Genomic DNA, 22,963 nt, shown 5'->3' on the forward strand with positions numbered 1-22,963 from the left:
AAAACTAGAGTGAAAGAGTAATGTATAGAACTGAATATCATCTGCAATCCAGTAAGCTTGCCATAGGCATCTGCATCAGAGTATCCAGCTCATTGAAGAACACAACTAGACTAAACACAACTATTTTACTGCTCACTTCTAGTAAGCCTGTTATGAAATTTTTGTTTTTCTTGAGAATGGCTCTATTGTTATCAACAAAAGGAACAATTTACACTAGAAGGACCAAGGAAAAACCTAGAATGCAACAGAATCACAAAGTAATTTAAAAAGAATAGTAGTTGTATTTATATTCTAAAACAATTTTTTTATGAAATATTGCAAAATTAAGTTTTTTTGGTTAAATCCTACGAAAAGTGCTTAACCATAAACAAAAGTAAAGATGTGTTACAGCAGAATAAGTTGTTACTTTAACAACAATGATCCATGACATTCAAAAAAAAGAAAAGAAAAAAGAACATTAATACAGAATGATGCTTACTGTATGTTTTTTTTTATTAAATTAGATTACAGAATTGTATTTACTAGACTAATAAATTGGTATTATGTTATTCTACAATAATATTACTGGTCAGCCAGCCATATAGTGATTAGCATACTGGTTTATAGTTCAGGTGATTTTTGGTCTGCAAGGATGAAGCATGTTTAACCTATTATTTCATTTATTATTTATTTTATTTTATCAATCTTTCTTGTTAAAATAAACTCAACTAACTTTAACTATATGAAATTTTTAAATTACTAAATTTGGTAAATTAATGCTAAAAAACAAACTAATATGAATATGATACTATAATTATATTTATAATTGTTAATAATTTGATGCAGAGGGTGGCGGTATTGTTAAAAAGAATCATTATATTCTCAAAATTGCTAACCAAATGTACTGTTCAACTCACCTTTAAGAGATACCACTTCTTTAAGGTAGTACATTCATTCATTTAAAAAGAAAAATCTGATATTTTTTCTTTTTTTGTATTATTATTGAATTGTTATTTATCGTAATTTTTTTTACAGTCAGAAGTTAATAATTATTAATAAATCAATATATTTAAATTAAAAAAGAAGGAGATGAAGTCTGATTTGAACCAATCAACCTTTCCCTGTAAGATCCGAATATTTCATTAATTAAAATTTTATTTGGCTATAACTCTGGAACCAATGAAAATAAGTACCATTACGACATATCATTGAAAAGCTCTCAACGAGAGCTTATAACTGCAGTTAAGAAAAAGTAAAAAATCCAAATTGTTTTGAATTTTGGGGTTTTTTGGACACTTTTGGTTTAGTTGATTGCAATCAAAAGGGGAGGTGTACCATTAGATACAATACTCTTAAATCCAAAATTTCAATCTACTCGTTTTTGAGTTATGCGAGATACATACATGTCGTTTCATCGTATGTACAGACATCACGCAGAAACTAGTCAAAATGGATATTACCATTGAAATCTCAAAACCAGAATTTTTCAATACTTCCTTTACTTCATACAAGGAAGTAAAAATTGAAGTTTGGTCAGTACTGATAATAATAAAATATAACAGATGAATATCAAAATAAAACTGAAATAATAATACAGTATATACAAAGAGATGAAATTTGTAAAGTTGAATCAGTCACATGGGAAGTTAGAGATAAGAAAACAGGCATACAAATTATCTTTTAGATCACTAACAGATAAAAACAGTTTACCAATTAAAGGTGATAAGTTAGGCTGCTTGACTCTGCATATCTGTCAATAAAATCTTTTTCCTTTTACTGCTGTAAGGTTCACCAAAAGGAATTATGTTATTAACCAACTATACAATAAACATAAAAAGTTACTGCAACTCGTCATTAACCTCATAGTAACAGATGACAAGGACAGATCCAGAATTTTCATGAGGAGGCATATACCATGCATTGAGCTTTTCTTATGAATGTAGAGTAATTTGGAAAACAGTATAAATTAAAAAAAATTGGTTTATTTTACACTTGATAGGTTAATGTCAGAGAATTTTTTCCATTAATAATTTTAAACATCTAATCATTATTTACTTACATATATGCATGTGTGTGTTTGTATATAGAAGTGACATACCATTCATTATATCACCCAAATTCCAGCCCTATAAAGTTGAATGTTTACTGGGAAGTTCCAGTTAGATCCCAGGCATCATTCAAAGAAATCATTTTTAAAAACAATCTTCATGGGATATTAACAAAAAGGGAATGACTGATCAAATAATGGATAATTCACCAAATTCCTGAAAACAAAAGTGGTGCATTTTGATTAGTTTTATCTATTACACCATCAGTAAAATTTTTATTAATGATAATAGTCTTTAGGGGGAAAAGATATCTAACTGTTCTCAAATAAATAACAAATATACATTTTTCAATTTTTTTATTAGTTATACTGAATCTGACATAAAGTTACTTAAATGGTGGTTAAGAGATATAATGATAGAACATTTAGTACTCATCACTAATGATTTAAAAGATAGTTTAGCCATAAATATTTTAAATGCAGAAAATCCATACTTCAATAATTTGTGATTAAATCTTCAGAAAATGAAAACAGAAAATATAATTTAGTCATGTGATAAAAACAAGTGGTAATAAATTTAAAATAATTATTTGAATTCTATGAATTCCAATAATTGTATAAGTGCATGAGTATATGCACTGTTTGTTGTAGTCATTGCATTTGATTACAGCAGCAATGATTAGGAGTCAAAACTATTTATTTCTTAAAGTAGAAAAAAAACTTTGTTTGGACATTTATACTTTAATGTTGCACCCTTCAGTAATGCTTGTTGAGACAGTAAACTTACAGGAAACATGATGGTCCTGCTGGATAGGATTTAGGATAAATACTACCTGCCATGCCAAATGAGACCCGTACTAAGATCCAAATTAGTCTTAATTTATCACACTTTTCAGAACTGAAAACAGAAGGGTGAATCATTACTCTGGAAAGACTTTTAGCTGAAGATTTTGAATGAATGGTTTTACCCAGAAGTGTTATGTATATACTGACTTTTTACGTGCTACATTTATAAAAACACTGCATGACTTTAAAAGACAAGTATGCTTTATATGCAGTGTTTATTGCATAGAAGTTATGAAATTAATTATTCCATACATAAGCATTTAAGTTTAGCACAGTCTCTGTAATCTGGCCTATGCAGGACCTAAGATGCTGCAAGATATAAAAAAGAAATTAAGACCTGTAGGCATTAATAATTAAGATCGTGAACATTCAATTAGCAGATAAAAGTTCAGAATTAAATATTTTTTTAAATGCTACCATAGTAGATTTTTAATGTAGTCAATCAAAAAATGTGTTGTTATTAAATTATGGTTAAAAAGCAATTAATTCCAGGGTAAATAACATTCACGAACGAATTTAATTATTTAAGAATTCAGCATACCACCTAATAATTGAACGTCTATGTTCAATTAGTAGATTGTAGGATTTTGTTTCAAAAGAATGAATTATGGTAAATAAATAATTTCATTGTAAAATCAGTTAAAAAAAGAGGAGATTATATATTACAAATAAATACTGTAGCAGGTAGAGAAGCTTTCAGAAGAGAGAGAAAATAAGTCTAGAAGAAATGATAAAGAAATTCTTTCTAGAAAGAATTTATAGAAAAGCACAGAAGGTGCAGACAAGAGAAATCATTATGCTTGAACTAACAAAAGTGTGTTCGGTAATGGTTGCCCTATGCCCAGAGATATAAATACTGCCAAGGACCAGCATAATGACAGTTCAATGCATGAATGTGGTTTGCAATAGTTGTGATAAAGTGTGCGAGAACATTTGTTGTGAATGTGCAGTAACAAATAAGTGAAGAGTGTATCATGAGTATTCAATTCTGAGCAGTGGTAAAGAACGAGAAGTTCTGTTATTATTCATTTATAAAGCATATGTGTATATATATATTTCATATGTCACATATAGATTACAATATTTTCTAAAAAAAACATTTACGCACAAAGAGTTGGCTTGTTCGTTGTAAACATTAAAAGTGACTAATTTTTGCATAAAGTGTGTATATATATATATATATATATATTTCATATGTCACATATAGATGACAATATTTTCAAAAAAAAACATTTACGCACAAAGAGTTGGTTTGTTCATTGTAAACATTAAAAGTGACTAATTCTTGCATAAAGTGAAATGTTGATTTTTTTATTGTTATCTTGTTAATTCTGTATTAATTTGTATTTGCTATTGTAAGGCATATATTAAACTAGAATTGTATTTTGTTATATAACTGACTTAATTTATACATTAAAAGATAATTAAGAGTAATAAATTATATCTGTAAAAAAACTTCTATATGTGCTCTCTCAATATCCTTGTCAAACGACAAACAAGCAACAACATTTAATTTTGAACTTCAACTAGAAACTTAATAAGTTCTTATTAAGAAAACAGATCTTTAAAAGGTCTACAAAACAACTGAAATTTCAACTACAACAAATTTTATTAAAAAAACTGTTGTATTGCATACAAAAATTTTTTAAAGAAAAAAGTAGTTTAAAAAAAAAGGTTTTTAATAATGTTTTTACTATACAGTGAGTCATATTTATCTGTCCTCATCTCATTCAAAGTATATGATCAAAGCTGACAGAACATGGTATGCTTACCAGGTGTAGGTTCCATTGCAAAAATTTCTTCGTTAATTCTGACATTTGTCAGCATCAACAAGTGCTTTATCACATAAATATTATGCCTTTTTGTAGCCTTGTTCATCATGAACATATTTCTTCCACACTGAACACTGTTGTATCAGGTAAGACTTAATGATCTGATAAAATTTTAGAACTTGTCTGTTTAATGCAGTTATCAGTCTTCTTAAGTACTTTATCACTTTGGTTCCATTCACATCCTTAATAACCCACAATTCATTTTTCAATGATAGAAATCATAGCAGTCATGACCACAATGATTTCTATTACTTGATGCCTATCGTGGAGATACCTCTTCACAATATGAAAAAACATACAGTGTAAAGATTGGTATACATCACAGTGTGTGTTTTGATATGTTAGCATAGTGGTACAATTTGGTAGTAGACTGGGCTATTGGAAGTGGCAAAGTATGAACAACTGGATTACTGAAATTCCATTGTATTTGACTATAGCTACAATAAGTTTTATTCTGTAAAATGGAAAATAGAAAAGTTTTATTGTAAAATAGTGCTTTTATAATTGTTTTTTGAATATAAATAAAAACAAAGAATGAATTTGAACAATCTTTAGAGCAATTGTAAAACTTCACTTCAGGTATAACACATACACTTCAGGATGTACAATCCCAACTGAAAGGGTTCTTCAAGACCCCTCTACTATCATAGGTGGATGTCTAAGATCTAGCCACTGATCCCAAGGAAGATCAAGGTACGTTCAGCCAAAATGAGAACAAAAATAATCAATAAACTTTTTGATCAGTTGAAAAAAATATTTAAATACATATAAAAAGAGTTGTCCAAGAACATGCTTGGAAAGAAAACCCTTGGCCATCCTCAGAATGAATGGTAGGACAAATAATCCTATTGATTAATAAAATATTCAGCCACACCTTAATTGGAGAGTATACTTCTGTGATTAATTAAAAGAATGTTTTAAAAAAAAATTGTATAACAAAAAATTGAGTAAATAAAGTAAATATTAAACATGCAATATGAAAGAATTACAATAAAAGAATACAAATTATTATATAAAATATACAATTTATTAATGAATTAAAGTTACAAATTCATAAATGTATATAAAAATATTATAAATAACAAACAGGCAAATGTGTAAAAAAGTGCCACATATTAAAATTTTATCACATTTCAATTAACAATTGTTAGAATTTATTACTGTAATAACTTAAAAATTAAATTATGAAAATAAAAATTATTAAAAATAAATGGATCGATTAACATGAGTAAGCCCACCCAACTTAGGTGGGGCAATCTCATTTTATAAACATTGTGTGGCAGAGTGATGTGGTTAGCATGATATTTTAAAGGAAGATGATTTTCTTAAAAACAGCTAAACAAAAATTGTAACCAATCTTAAAATTAGTTTCAAAAATTTTAAATCAGAGTCATTTTTAATTAAATGGGTATATTATATATATATATATATATATATATATATATATATATATATATATATATATATATATATATTAACTATATTTCTTTTTGTTATAATGCAAAACTTCCTCTAGATAATGGACCATATTATTTTGTGCTTCATGATGATGTCCATCATTTTTGAGGCCTATGTACTCTGAATCATCGCATTTTCAATGACAGTTTTTATCCTACAATCTGAGGTATGTGAATAATCTGAAAGTGTAAAAAATTGCCTTTAAGTATAGTTGATGTTTTGAGTACTTCATATTGTAGTGGATTTAGTAACTGAAAAAAATGTCTTTGCTTATAAAACATCAATTTTATTACCAAAAACAGCCGAAACTTTCTTTTACTGGTCCAAAACTTTTGTTTTGTAAGGGATTTTTCTCAGATGTTCACACCAATAAATATGGAACAAAATCAGACATTCTGAAGTCAGCAACATTGTATAAAAAAAACTAATTTTAATAATACAATTTATACAAGTTTACAAGAAAAATATTTTTATAGTTTTACTTTTTTTCTGTGAAATAATTGTTCAATTTCAACAATATGAAGACAAAATATATTTTTATATGTTAAAAATTACTGAAAACCAGTGGCAAAATGAAGTAGGTGAATAAGACACAGTTTAACAGTGCTACAGTTGCTATATCATGAAAACATAACTAAGAAAGCTCAGTGATAAATAGAAATAATACAAGTCTACTTACATTAGATTCTTTTGACTAGTACAATTTAAATAAATGGTATAAATTCGGCTGCATTTTACATTATAATAAAAAAGTTACTTAGAATCTTGTTACTAACATCTGTAACAAATCATTAAGCAAGTACATTCTGCCCTCTTTCATGAGACCCTTCAGAGGAATGATAGATACTTTTCTCATACAATTGCTACAGAAAAGGATCATCTGATTTTAGTACATGTAGAGAAACTTTACTGTATAAATTTTATACACAAAAATTAAGAAACCCACATCACATAAAAAGGCACACAACAAATAAAAAACAGACTGTGTAAGAGAATAATGAATTCAAAATGTCAAGAGTTTTTCCTAAAAATTTCATATTAAATACAGCAAACAATTTTCTTCCATGAACACCATAATTACAACATTTTTTTTTATTTGTTAATATATTGTCAGTCAAAAATTACTTATTTGTCGTACAATTATAATCCACATTATAACAAAATAACATTATCTTCATTTCGATTTACTTTAGTAGTCTTATATTATACATTGTGCAACAATAATCTACTGCAGAAAATATTAAGGCTTACCAATAATATGACCAGTGGTGATATCATAATATAACAAAATAACTTAGCCTAACTTAAACTAATAATCACATAACATGAACATGTCAGTCCAATTGTAACATTACACTTTGGTTATAAGTTAATTTTTATGTTACTGCATTTACCAATACATTAATAAATATAAGAAATACATATACAGTTTAAAGTTTATGAAAAAGTTCATAAAATTTAATCTTTTTTAATAAAATATATCCTACTGCTGCAAAAGACACGATACTATGTAGTTGAACAACAAACAGCAGCAAGAAAGGTATACATTTCATTACTACATAATAAATGTAAAATGAACACATCTTTTTTCAAATTTAAAAATAAATTAATCACAACCTGATGTTAAGCCTTGAACATGATCAATCAGTCTTGTATAATTTGTAATAAATTACAAAATAAAATAAATGTAAAACAAGTTACAAAAAAAAAAATTATATATTTTTTCTGTTTTATTATTTCATTTCACTGAAACTATAAAAAAAAAGAGTTTAAAAATAACTACAGCATACAAAAAGTCCTATCTTTTTTACATAAAATAACTAAACAGTACAGCTATAGAAAACAAATTTCTAACAATCCAAACCTACTTGGATTAAAATAAATCAGGCAGGCACAATCTGTAAAATAAAGACAAAAATGGAGACAAAGCTAACACAAAGAAGAAGTATTCTAAGCTATCAATCACTGAACACTGAACAATCTAAGTATCTGAACATTAAAAAAGAATAAGTTAAAAAGGCTTCACAGAAAGTAATAAACAGTATATAAATTTAGAAAAGCAAACTATTTAATGCAATTGCAAACAAAACCAAAAAAAAAAAACATGGAAAAAATGTTAAAAAAATATTAATTCCCAAAAACTATGTTAGCAAAGATAATTAGTTATGAAAAAATTACACATTTTCATATTATATAATGCTTCTGGAAAGTAACAGAACAGTAGGAGAAATGGTAACCAGTACCATTCTAAATCTTAAACAATTGAGTCAATTTGGACATCAAAAAAACATCCTTCACAAAAAATAAAATAAAAACAATCTTAAGAAATAAAATAAAGTACTAAAAGCTTTGTTCCTTAAAATAAATAAGGATCATCATTCAGTGGTTCTCAAACTCACGAGTTACTCATAACTCTTAATCATAAGACAACAGATTTGTGGACCCTTGGTATTAAATCCTATGTTTTAATAATTGTACAAATTAATAAAATAAATACGTTTTTAATAAAAACATTTACAATGTCTTTAATACGTTACTGAAAGCTTATTATTATTGCTACAATACTCAAATGAAAAAAAATAAAAAATAAAAATAAAAATAATAATAACAATGAAAAGAAATTTAATCGATTTATTTTTCTTGTAAAAAAATAATTAAAAAATATAAAATAGAATTAATGTTACGTTTGTTTTTATAATCTATTTATTTACGGTAAAAATCAGGTCTGACAAAACAGTTTGGTTTCTATGATTTCAATGAAGTTTAAATTGTGCAGAAATTTAATTTAGGGTGTTATTAGTGCTATAAATATAAATTAAAAAAGAATTATATATAATTAGGTGTTAACATAATATAAATTATATTAAACATTAACATTTTGTTGTTGAGAAGTTAACAAGGTTAAAGTTAACCTTTATCCAAATAAAGTTTGGATAAGCGAGGGCTAAGAAACTTTACATTCAGCTAAAATATTTATTTAATGGTATAGACTTCAAAGTTGTCCTCTGTATAAATGTTTATTACAGATAAGATTAATATAAGTACAAAGGTTAATACATGAATTAATTTTAAAACTGAATCAAGATCTGCTATCTTTGACTGATTCATAATACACATGCGCGCATGCGCACACACACGGCTTCTTTTCACCTAAACCTAATAATTTTAAAAGTGAAAGAGTATAAAAGTGAAGTAATATAATAAAATCCTTAAAAAAAAAAAAATAGTTATACTCTTACTCTTAGTTATACTCTTGAGCATTAAAAATATTATTACAGGGATGAGCCTTTTTGGATTTGGACAGAGCAAAAGCCCATACACTAAAATTTGTTAGGAATTTAATTTGAAAGAAAAAAATGGATGTACGTTGCACTAAACAAGAATTTGGTTCTATTAACTTTACATAAGGTTACAATTTATAATATAGAGGCAAACAAGTAACTTCCTTCTTTATACTGTTATTGATTGCTTAAAGCTTCATTAGCACAAATTAATCCATTTAAAACAAATTCTTTGAGTACTGGCAATTAATAAATAAAAGATCAGAGTTAAGGATAATTAATGAACAAGTTACACAAAAGATATTACATAATAGAATAAAAGATTTGAACCCAGAAAATATTAAAGTACAAGAAATATTCAAATGAGCGTAAATTATTTTCTATGCAAAGAAGACAACTTAAAAATAATATATGTGATACAAAACTTAATGAAGAAACTCACAAACAAGTTAATTATGAAAAGAGAAAAGTAAATAAAAGAGGAGAAAATAGAATAAAAAATTCCTAATAGAGGAAACTTTGATTGTTTGTTTACATAATAAAATTGTGAGAAATAATAGTTTACCAGTACAGTATTATTCTGATATTCTGAGTCTAATCTGATATATTTCTGTCATATAAAAAATGGAACAATGTCTGAAATAAAAATTACAGACCAATCAATCTGCAACAGATTGCAACAATAGAAATTTTTTTGTAAAGTAATTAACAAAGAATTAGATTAGTTATGAATGAAAACAATCACACAAGCAATCTTGATCTTAGTTGTAGTTTTTAAGAATCACAATCTTTATATCAGATTTTGTTTAAAGTAAATTTCTTTTCATACTATACAGAGCAGAAAACGCTCGTTCAAATAAATACATTGTACGGAAAGGTATCAAATATTAATAAAGTTCTCGCACTCAAAATGCAAAATTCAAAACTACATCATGAAAAATACTTTTCCGAGAGTTATCACATGAAAACAACAGCAAAATAACCTTCACAAACTAATAAGATTTTCAAAGGAAATCTTGACAGCTTAGTTTTGCACAAATTCTGTTCAGTCTACTTGAAGTACAATACAATAAAAAAAGCAAAAACTGCATACTGTTTGTAAAAAAAAGTGGTTTATCTGGAAGGAGTCCACAAACTCTCTGCAACCATTTCACAGGGAAACCTGGGAAGCCTCAGGATCCTCTCCGAGAACCACTGTCATAGCTTAATTATATAAAATGAAATCAAAGAGTATGTTTGTTTTTATACAACAGCTCTTTAATAAAAATTTTAGTAGTCCAAGACAGTTTATATATTCATATTAATTTGTTGAAACTGTACTGTTTGTACACATATAATACCATTTGAAAAAAAATTATACTACTTGCTATTTGTCATGGTTTGCAAATACTTTTTTGGTTCAATGGTTAATAAACCTAGTTATGATAAAATAAATACTTCAACTCGTACTTAAATAAGATGAAATTTAAATTAATATCTATATATATTAATTACTTAACTTTAATTACTTTTTATCTTTTATATCATTTTAAAGAAAATGTTTGGTGTTACGAAGAATCATAAACATTTTTTTTTTTTCAAGTAGCATTATTTAAATTTAAAATCAAGAGCCCTTCATTTAATAACTGTTCTTAATCACTTTGCTTAGCACATATGCTATAACCTACCATATACTATTCATTAGAGGAAATTGTCCCAACACTTGTTTATCGTTAACATATCAAACAATTTTGTTGTTTCAATAAAAATATTCAATTTAAACAAAAATGTTAAGTGCTTTAAGTGACACTTTTTTACTTTTAATATTTTGTATAATTTTAATTCCATTCCAATGTATAGACTTACAATAGTTTATTATGCAATTATTTTATTTCTAATTATCAATAAACATTTTTGCATTATATTTAAATTTATATTTTATGATGGGGACAATTTCTACTCGAAAGGGGAAAAAATTCATTGTTTTATCAATATATAGATTGTCATTAGCTCAATGAATTTTGTAATTTATAATTTAAAATGTCAGAAGTCATTTAAATCATAAACAAAAATCTGTATACTATCATCATCCAATACTACAACAGAGAACAACAGCAACAATAAAAATAATGTGGAAAGAAATAATTAATATGATAAGATTATTATTATTAAAATGACAAAGGTTCTAAAAGAAAATTTATGAAGGCAGTGGACATGAAGACATCATTACAAGAATGCAGTGGAAGTATATAAGCTCATAAAATAGAATAATGTAGGAGATGACAGTTAACCCTCAAAATGACAATTTTAATGGTGCCAACTCACCTTTCAGTTCATTACACTCGCTAAAAATAAATTTTAACACATTATAAATGCTCATATACATAGCCCAGTATAAAGTATAAACCTAATAAATTGGATAAAAAACTAATTAAGTAACATAATTTACAAATCGTATAAACAATAAGGCGAAAACCAAAATCAATTAACATTAAAAAAAACCTGTTCTCCAGCCATAAAATCAAATGGCAATTAATTATATTTACAATATTAAAATTCAAAAGCAGTAAATAAAATACACCAAAAAGTTATTTTGCTATAAGCAAAATAACTATTAGAGCAAAATTAAAACACTACTTTAATATTTTCAAGGATAATAAAATCTTTTTAATCAAAATTGTTTAATTAATAATTATAATGTAATGATCATAAATTAATTAATGATTTTTACATATTAACATAATTACAATGTAGCACATTGTAATTATGTAACATGTAATATCTAACACATGTCAGTTATGTTCTTTCATGAATACCATAATGCTTGAAACCATAACAAAAAATCCAACTTCTTTAGATTAACAAGTCAACAACCATTTAAAGTTGCTAAAAAAGTTTAAAAATAGAAAATAACACTACAATATAACAAACTTACTTAATTACTTTTTGTTATCATCATTAACAAAATTTTAACAATTTTATAATAATAAAAATAAAAGTAAAAGTAAGATAGATATTTTAATACAGAAGGCTGACTGAAAATGAAGTATGGTACAAATCATAAATGAAAATAAAAATAAGATGTACTTTTTATTTTATAATTACAAATTAGAAGTTCAAATTAATTTATCTTTTGTTTTTACTAAATAAAGATATAAGATTTTTTACTAAACAAAAATTTAGAACTTGTAACATAAAATATTAAAATTAATAAATAATTAAAAAAATAAGGTTAAATGTAAATTACTTTACAAAAATTTTAACAAAGAAAATGAGTATCAGCAAATGTAAATTATGAAAACTGAGTAACTAAGTAATATATCAGAAATTAACATACAATAAAAGCAACTTGTTATAATTCTAATATACTACAACTATATGGTCCCTAAATGTTTTTAATTACTTCAGTAGCTGCTAGAGAGATATAAATGATTCAATATATTTAAACAGTTGTCAATTCCATAATATCATATTTTCGCTCTTTTTTACAAACAATAGGATAAAACAGGGCAACATAATATGCAGCAATTCCACCAATTACAGCAGTAAGAATGACAGCAATAATTCCCCATGCAGATATACCAAGGCCTCTGCTGCTGCTACTACTTGCTGGAGCCGCTTTTAAAGCTGAAATGAAATAACAAACTTTCATTTAACATTTAAATTTAAAAAATAAGTAGGTAAATAAAGAAATATATATATTCTTCTAACAGAAAAGAAAGATAAAATTATTGTATGAAACACAGCTTCTTGAATGAACATTTTATACATAAAGCAAGCATTATTTTTCACTATTTGGTGGAACAGCTTTACAACATGCTCAGTTTTTTTGGAGATTACATAGCAAATGATGAAATATATACAAGTTTGTAAGTTCATAATTTTTTTATTTTTCATTCTTCTGCACTATAAAAAATATTTTTGTGAACTGCAATCTAGTCCCAAGATTTGCAATGATTACATTTTTAGATAATTTAAATTCAGAATCTGCTCTATTTTATTCATTATATTAAAATTAATAAATAATTTCACCTAAATAACAGAACTCAAGTGAGATGTCTTTCACTCCTTACATACCACCTTCTGCAATTATTCATGATTAATAACTTCAATTATTAAAAAATGATAATTAATTCAGTTATATCTTAATATAAAAAAAAGATCTGTATAAATATAGAAATCCTCACAATTCATTCATCACTATTTTCCTATTCCCCAGATGGCTAGAATGTTGAAATTTGGATAGTTTTTACAAAGAGGGTATCTAGGAAAATGCAAGGAAACTATATGTTAATTAATAACCTTAAGAGGTTAAATAAAATAACTGATGGACAAAATCCTGAAAATGGAAGTGCTGGAATCTTGAAATTGGGCAGGCATATTTAATTTAGAGAGTAATTAATTTGTGTGAAAGGATTTTCCCACTTCTAGGGGGAGAAAAATGGTAAAAACATCTGTTAAAAGTGCATCAATCATCACTCTGAATTCCTAGTAACTAATTTTTCTTTTTTTTAATAGAACAGAGTTATTTGGTGGAAATATACTTTCTTTTTATGATTAGCCTTCAGAACCACCGCAAGGTATTACTTCAGAGGATGAATGAGGATGATATGTATGAATGTAAATGAAGTGTAATCTTGTATAGTTTCAGGTCGACCATTACTGAAATGTGTGGTTAATTGAAACCCAATCACCAATGTCTTTACTAGGATTTGAACCTTTGAACTCTTAACTTTGAAATCAGCTGATACGCGATGACGAGTTTACCACTAGACAAACCCAGTAGGTTGGTGGGAACATATTCCAAGGACGTCCTAAGTAAAAGTAAACAACATTAATTTAATTAGCAGCCCCTAAAAGTTAAATTAAAAATTGGTTCAAATGGGGTGCTGAGTTCAGAAGAGCTAAAATTATAAAACCTGGCTTGGATGATTCTCTTAAACAGAAGAGATTCCTTCCTTATACAATCCTGGGAATGACCAGGATGCATTAACAATATATAAGAATTAGAGAAATATAAAAGTTTAAAAAAACAGCATGAGATAACTCTACCTCACTCCTAAAAGTATGGTAATGGATTAAGGGAAGATTTCATAATCATCGAATGTACTGTGATGAAACCAGAATTTGGCACTAGAGTAGCTTAAGTTTTAAAAATAAATAATTCAATTTTGGGCTTCTCTTTTAATTAATTCTAAATGATCTTTTTTGTTAATGGATGAAAAGCAGAAAGAAATTCTTATTGTAGTAGTCAATTAATTTATTTTGTATTTGAAGAACCATTTAACAAGAGACTGATCTTGAAAGAAATGAATATTTAATAACTATGTAAGAGTCTAGACTGAAGTAAACGTGATAAGTTTTTAGAGGCCTGTAGTGAATAATAAAGTACACTTTACTCAAGCAGATATTAGAAGACTGTTAAATCCCTTTCCACGACTTGAAATTAACTGGCAAAATAAAAAGAAATCCAGAAAGTTTAAAATAGCTGATCATTAATTATGTAAAATTAAAGTAAACAGAGAATATCACTATAATGAATGAGGTTGATTGAGGTTCTACATATAAAATATAACTTTTATGAAGTTAAATTTGAAGTGTCTTGTCTACACAGAAAAGACGTGTGGTAGAAGGAAGCCATGTAGGAAAGATGGAAAAGAAGCAGATGGGCAAAGAAAATGAGAATTAGATATGAGTAAGATTTTACAGCAAACAATCCAAAACAAGGGTGGAAAACAAAAGAAATGTTAGCTGTAGATATTTTAAAAATGTTGAAAAGAAAATGATAATATGTTAACATTATTACATGACTTTACTATAAACAATTTTTACCAAAATTAAATCAAAAAGAGCGGTTTTGCATTTCAGAATCAGAAAGAGCTGAAAATACTAAAAGCATCATGTGAGAAAGAATAAATCTTAACATCAAATAGCCATTCATATGTTTCATTCTTTTCCAACTGACCACTATAATTAATGTAGTACAAAATGTTTTTTGAACTCATAAGGGCAAGGAGATACAAAAAGGGAGCTTAGAAAATTCTTCAAATAAACAGTATTGTCTGTATAACGATAGGTACTTCAACTATTAAAAATTATTACTAGCTACAATATCTAGAGTAAAACAAATATAATAAAAAAGAAAAAAAGTCTGACTACATCTTTTTTTACTTTATGTAACAACTTAATAATTAAACCATTTTTTTATTTAAAATTTTGAATCATGACTTGAAAAGTCATGATTCAAAATGAGTCAAAGGACTGAAAGATGACATCTTCTTAACTGCTAATTTCTATTTATTATTCTACAAGGTATTTTATTTATTACTAATGAAACTGATGTAAAAAAGTTGCAAATAATATATATAGTCCAAAAATGTTATGCTGGGATTATATATTTCGGTCATCAATGCTTTGTTTCTTTTAATGTGATTTTAATAATGATTGCGACTTGAATTCTTGTATGTAGTTTTATGATTTTGAGGCTGACTAATAAAACCTGTTTCAAACTGTGCGACATTTTTAATCACTCTCTTCCCAGATATACCTTTGTATAGATGATATCCTTGAGATTCCATGGTGTCATGATTGATGCTTCTTATTTCCTGCAGATCCATGATGACAATTTTGTGTTGGTCTATCAGGCCAGTTATTATTTCTAGTTTACCAGTCTGCATGAGGGAGTTTACATTGTGTATGGAAATGTAGGTGATCTGCCTTGGTTTGATTTTGTATTTTTCTTGTTCGTGTGTGTAGTATTGGGGCATTCCAATGCTGCTGATCACATGTTATCTTCTAAGTGGCAGCCCACCGTATTCGAGTGCTGCCTGCTCTGAACTCTGGAGTTGCTTTGTTCAGCCAGTGGAGTATTCCTTAAAAGAGCTTTCATGATTGACTGTCAAGGAGTCACCTGTGGTAGAACTAGATCCCAAGTTACAACTCTAAATGTAATCTAGTGAGATGTGATTTGATCATAAACAAAGCTGTGAAGTTTGTTTAGATTCAGTTCACTGAAAAATTTCTCCTATTTGTTCTGGATATATCCAGGTGCACTTCATGGAGGCTCAATCTAACTTTTATTAAAGTTGTTATTTTAGAAAAAATTCCAGTCTGATCCTAAACATTATGCCCAAACACTGTGTGTATGTATGTGTGTGTGTGTGTGTGTGTGTGTGTGTGTGTGTGTGTGTGTGTGTGTGTGTGTGTGTGTGTGTGTGTGTGTATAAAAACCTTCCTTTTAACAAAGTAAATTTTACTTTCATAAATGGGAATTTATTCTAATTTTCTTGGCATTTCCATCAAATAGAAGTTTGAATATACTGTTATCAAAATAAAAATAAAATTATATGGATTAAATTAAAACACCTACATACCACCCACTTTATTGTTACCATAATATCCTCCATTAGCATCACTTAGACCTGTAAAAGCAGATTTTGTTTGCTTAGCTGAGTTCTGTACTCCTGAAACATTCTTGCTTACAGCTCCTGAAAGTTCTGTAATTATACTTGATAAGCCTGCAAGCAAAATGTAAACTTATTACTTTTATGAATTTAATTTACCAACTTAATAGATAATGGATTTAAACTGTCCTTCAGCAAGAAATGTAATATAAATTAAAACTGAATCCTTACCTATGTAAAACTTAATATAAGTTTATCTGATAAAAAAAATGAACCAATTAATAACAAATTATATATCTAATATTTTATGAAAATAATCATTATCTTTTACTTCTTTTTTTAATGAAAATAATTTTATTTAGAGGGATAAATAATTCCACTTCCTAACCTAACCAAAAAAATGACATACTTGTGAAATGTTTTTGAAAATCTGCAGTAATACATGCATGTACTACAGATGAATAGAAATAGTACAGTAGACCAAAGTGCATTTTATATACAAATTTATAATAAATGCTCAAAAAGGGCCTGCCATTTTCAACAAAGTTCTGTAGTATTTTTTTTTGTTGTTCTTTTTAGTTCTTCAGGGTTTTCCTTAAGTAGCTCAGCTGCATACATAATGCAAACAATTAATTCCTCACGAGAATATATTTTTGTTTTGTATAGAATATTTTACATCCATCACCCAGGCACAAAAATCTTAGATCAGGTGATCTTGGTGGCCAGGAATGTGGACCTCCATGACTGATCCATTTCTAAGGGAAATGATGATTTAATTGAATGGAAATAGCACAAGAGAAGTGGAGAGGCATGCCATCGTGCTGGAAGCATCCTTTGTATCTCAGCATTAGAGCAGCTGCTGCAGCAATTCTTCTTAAGAAAGAGTAAGTAGACCTCAGCATTTAAGAAGCCAAGTAATATGTACGGTACAAACAGCTGATTGTTAAGAAGGCTGCACAATAAATTGATGCTAAATTGGTGTTAAAAAATTACCTTCCAATGTTTCATGAGGATTTATTTCAGCCCATATATGCTCATTACACAAGTTGTTGATGCCATCTCTAGTGAAATTTGCCTCACTGGTGAACAAAACATACTTACAGAGTTGTTGATTTGTATTCCACCAGTTGCAGAACTCAAAGCGAAACAGATTGTCACCTGGCTGTAGATGTTGAACTGGCTGTTTATGATAAGGATAAAACTTGTTTTGTATAAGCGTCTTCCAAACCATCAAATGCGAAACTCTGATCTACATAGAAAGACGACATGTATTGATGCCTGGCCTAGCCTAGACTGCAATGTAGTAATTTAATCAATAACAGCGTCGTGTTGGACAGATCATTTATGGCTGGTATGAAAACTAGGTACTACCCTGTTTCCTGAAGATCGGAAAAGTTGCTAAATTGTTTTGGGATCTGGAATCCTGCGAATTGGAAAACGTATTTTATATTCTACTGCAGTAGCTATAGGATTACCATTACACACCCAAAATGAATACCATATGAATGAATACCATAGCGTATTCCTCTGCTGTAAATAAGTACGGCATTACTTCAATAGCAAACTGATCACATTCAAACTAAAATTAACAGAAAACCTTCGACAGTATAGTTCACAATACCCAATATGCTTATTGTACCTTCAGAATGATTTAAACACTAACACAGTATTGCGCATTGTTGATCAGCTGTTATTATATTATTGCCAACTTTGAAATAATTTTTATTTATTTATTTTTATTTTACAATTGTTGTGTAACTTCCAGGTTTTGAATTTTTTGGCAGCAAATTTTTAACAGTAAATTTTTTTACAAATTCTTCACATCACCAAAAAGAATTTGGTTCTTGTTTACATAAATAAGCACTTTTCTGGCAAATGTGGTAATAATATACTGTTTCTAAATAAAATTAAAACTTTTCTTTAACTTGTTCAACTTATATTAAACCATTTTGTTCAGACGTTTTTTAGCCCAATTTATTGGCTTTCACCCCTTATTTCTCAAAAATTACTGCAGAAGGTTGTGGGACCTATTCTATTCAATTTTTCAAGTCATAAACCATAAGAAATCATTAATTCTGCCCCTTAATTAATCTCCAAAAAATTTCAATATGACATCAACAAAGTAGTTGAAATCCAAGCAAAATCTTTTTTACTAGCTCTGTCTCACAAAGCATTTTAGGATACATGTTTATATGAACTTTTTTCAATTATTTTCACAGGTAGAATAGGTTATGAAAGTCCCAGGAGAACTTCGTGATGCACTCTGAAAATATATATACATAAATATAAAATAACATTAGAAATTATATTGCAAGCTACAGCACTAAATTAATATTAGATGCAATTGAAAAATATATATTTATTAAATAATGAATTAGCGAAAATATTAATGTATGAGACTTCTGATATTAAAAACTATAGACCAATCAGCCTTCTTCCAGCTGTAGGAAAAATATTTGCAAAAATAGTCCAACAAAGAATAAGACCAGCCCTAATACAGAATCAGCCATTGGAAGAGTCAGGATTTAGAAAAGAGTTCTCTACTCTAAATAATATATATGCCATAAACCAAATAACAGAGAAAACAAATGAATATCAATTAAATGCTTACTTAGCTATAACTGACAACACTAAAGCCTTTGATTCTGTGGCTCATGACTTTCTCATCAAAAGTTTAAAAATGCAGGGTGTACATAAAGCATTCATTAAGATTGCGAAGGCATAGTATGGGAATAGTTACTACAAAATTGTTCTAGAAGAAGAAAGCAATGATTTTTACTTGCAGAGGTGCAAGGCGAGGAGTCTCATTGACCTTTTCAATGCTACTTTTGGTGTAGGTTTACTGGACAATTGACTGAAGCAAGTGTGGGATAAATATAACAGGGAAAAATGAATAATTTACATTTTGCTGAGACATGGCACTGATTACAAGTAAATCTGCAGAACTAGCAGATTTAATAGAGCAATTAATAATGCAAGAAAAGAAGCAGGATTGGAGTTAAGCAAGAAAAAAATCACTATTAATTTCTAATAGTCCAAAACAAGAAATAAAGTTAAGAGGGAATGAGACTGGAGTGAGTAGAGGAGGCAGTACACCTTGGGCAGCAGATTTTATTTAATGAAGGAACGATGGCAGGTTAAAACAAGAATTGCTTTCAACTCAGAAGTATTTGTTACTTAGATTCATACTCAAAAGTAGAATGCATAAGGAGTTAAAAAGGAAGGTGTTTAATTTAATATTTCCTGTTTAAAATTTATGGATGCCAATCTTGACCAATTTCATAGGGGAATACTTACTAAATTGGAGAGAATGCAATGTGCCATGGAAAGAAGTATGTTGTGGATTAGAAAGGAAAAGAAGACTGTGGTCAGTATAAGAGAAAGAATAGGAGTCAGGTATGTAAAATTGATGATTCTTCTGCTTAAATGGAAGTGGAGAGACCATTTAGCTAGAATGGATCCAGACAAGAAAACCAAAGAACTATGGATTGGTAAAGAAGAGCCTTAAACCCAGATGTTGAGATAATATTGTTTGATGATGTATAACAAAGTAGCTTGCAAAAGGTTAGGGAGGGCCTTAGTGAATATTGAAAAAATGAAACAAATATTAGAATATTATAGCATTTAAATTTCATATTAAAAAAAATTATTAATAGAATATATAAAGGTTGGGAGAGGCCTATGCCCTAGATGGGTCTAATAAACATTAAAAATAACTTTAAATAATTAGTTTTGTTTATATATATATATATATATACACACACACACACACACACCTGTATTATTTAATTTTTAAGTTCATTAATTTTCATGGTTGAATAAATACTTATTATTAATTAAGATATATTAAACGCTAGAAAGCCCAATTCGTGAAAAAAAAATTACAGTTGTGAACATTCGGTGTTATTCTTTCAGGAAAGCAACTCTGAATTATAAATTTATTTTTGCTTCTTTGTATTATAAAATTAAAAATTCTACTTTAGGTAAGCCTTAAAACAGAAAAATTTTTAAATTACAAGCCCAAATTGACGGCGGCTGTAACGCTAAACTGTTCACAACGCATCTGATACAAAACAAGTAATATTTAGATTCGTAAATAAACATTTTTTCCAGCCAGCTTCACAGCAAATTTCCAAAATTGGATTATTACAATAATCTAATCTAATAACTGCAAAAACTAAACGTCAGGCTAAAATAGTATGCATGAATCTAGCTACAAAGTTTTCGACCCATTAACACTTTACCGCAACAAAAAATACATTAAACAAATTAAATAACCCACGGAAAGTGAATTAATATACTTACACAAAATGCATAAATACATTCTATAATCTAAGCACCACATTTTTCTAGTTATACATTCAACCGGATGCATATCCAACGAGCCCTCTCAGAATACCATTAGCATTAATTCGCAGGTTATGTCACCATTAATAATAAACAAACTCAATTACGATGCCAACATACCAAACTTATAATAAAATTGTAAATAACTTTCAAAAATTTTTCATGTAATTTTATATTTATAGAATTCATGTACAAAAACACTAATATAGAACGTATCTTTTTTTAAAGTAAAATATATGAATAAAGCAGCAAAAAAGTAAAGCTTTAATTCATTCTGAAGAAGACTTTATTCATGACGGAAGATAAATAAGATGTAAAATACTGAAAGCAATATAGCCTACTTATTACTTAAAACCTTTAGTAAAAGGGGACATGAAATCTAAAGCTTGTAGTCAAGCAGTTACTTCCTTTACATTCATACATATCATCCTCTAAAGAAATACCTTACGGTGGTTCGGGAGGCTAAACAGAAAAAGAAGAGCTAATGTGCTGAATATCAACGATTCTATAAATCTCTTAAATCGGTGTTTACAAAATTGTAAACTAAATCTCTTCGTAAATCAAATTTTATAATTTAGATTAAAACTAATCTTATTTTACAAAGAAATTGTTATGCCAAATCGATGTTAAGTATAATTTAATGATAAATTTATAAAATTAATTACAATTAAAATAAAATTATCCTGAATTATTTCACTTGTAATTATTGTTTGAAAATGTTATAGGTATTTCTAAATCTAAATTATGATAATTTATGGCACAGCGATTAAAATGTGCAAATAATGCACATGTTGACAAAATTGAAAAATGTAAAATCAACACTTTCTTTTAAATGAAACAACTTTGTAAGTATGAGTTATTGTAATAAATTAATCATTCTAATTAGCTGACTAACAGTAAAGACATAGATAACAAGTAATATATCTGTTCTATTTATAGAATACATTGCAGTTGAAAGCTTCGTGTAATGTTCAGTCATTTTTGTTCAGCTGTTGAGTGTGTTTTGCCATTGCTGCGTTTTGCTTTTTTTGGTAGATTTCATAAGAAGCTTTGTATTGGATACCATGATTCGACTTGCGGAAAATTTCGACATATCTTCGCATTTTACATCCCCCAGACCCCAAACTTTTGCTTCAGCACAAAAGTTTATATATATATAAAAAATAGCTTCTAATTCTTTAACGAGACTGTAAAGTGTTTAGCTACTTGTATACAAGATGAATGTGTGCATACATGAAAATTTGTGTACAGTGAAAATAATTAACTTAATGAAATAAAACAAAAATGTTGTTGTAGAACTTTGTTGTTTTTAAATGTCATACAGTACAAAAAAACATACAGTAAAACAGCAGACTGTAGTAAAATATATGATGTTCAAATTTTATGTTGCAAGTTTATGAGAAGCATTTTTCAGTTAAAATTACAACTATTTTTTGAATAAATAATAATCATTGTTTACAGTAATTCCACAATGTTTTTAGCCAAGTTGCATAGTGATTTCTCTATTCCAGTAACATGCAGGTCTATGAATTAAGTCTTCTGAATCTTTGTTTATCTGTCTTCAGTGATTTCTGTTATTATCATCTCACTTTGTGATCTCATTGAGATAAAACAAACTATTTCTATTTCAGAAAAGGAGGAGAATAACATCTTAATAACTATTGAGGATTGGCTAGACGGTTGTGTTAATGAAATCCAGATTGTAGTAGTAGACATTCTCGATTTTACATTAGAGGAGCTATAGTTGTTTGTATTTATTTCAGATTATTCATTTGATGACCAGTTAAATGA

The 22,963-nt window shown here is 27.8% G+C and overlaps 1 protein-coding gene across 2 annotated transcripts; it reads right to left on the bottom strand.

Annotated features, from left to right (window-relative positions):
* Window positions 1–12,517: 12,517 nt before the first annotated feature.
* On the bottom strand, window positions 12,518–21,269 carry LOC142318206 (uncharacterized). 2 transcript variants are annotated; one of them, XM_075354769.1, is made up of 3 exons: window positions 21,131–21,269; window positions 16,814–16,939; window positions 12,518–13,049 (listed from the first exon to the last, which is right to left on the bottom strand). In XM_075354769.1, exons 1-3 carry the CDS (start codon window positions 21,198–21,200, stop codon window positions 12,865–12,867), a joined length of 381 nt encoding a protein of 126 aa, XP_075210884.1. In that variant the 5' UTR covers window positions 21,201–21,269; the 3' UTR covers window positions 12,518–12,864. The 2 variants fall into 2 exon arrangements, with proteins under 2 accessions (XP_075210884.1, XP_075210883.1); XM_075354768.1 differs by having other exon boundaries at window positions 12,528–13,049; window positions 16,796–16,939.
* Window positions 21,270–22,963: the final 1,694 nt, after the last annotated feature.

The sequence above is a fragment of the Lycorma delicatula genome, chromosome 1 (assembly GCF_047948215.1).
Source record: "Lycorma delicatula isolate Av1 chromosome 1, ASM4794821v1, whole genome shotgun sequence".
Classification (NCBI taxonomy): domain Eukaryota; kingdom Metazoa; phylum Arthropoda; class Insecta; order Hemiptera; family Fulgoridae; genus Lycorma; species Lycorma delicatula.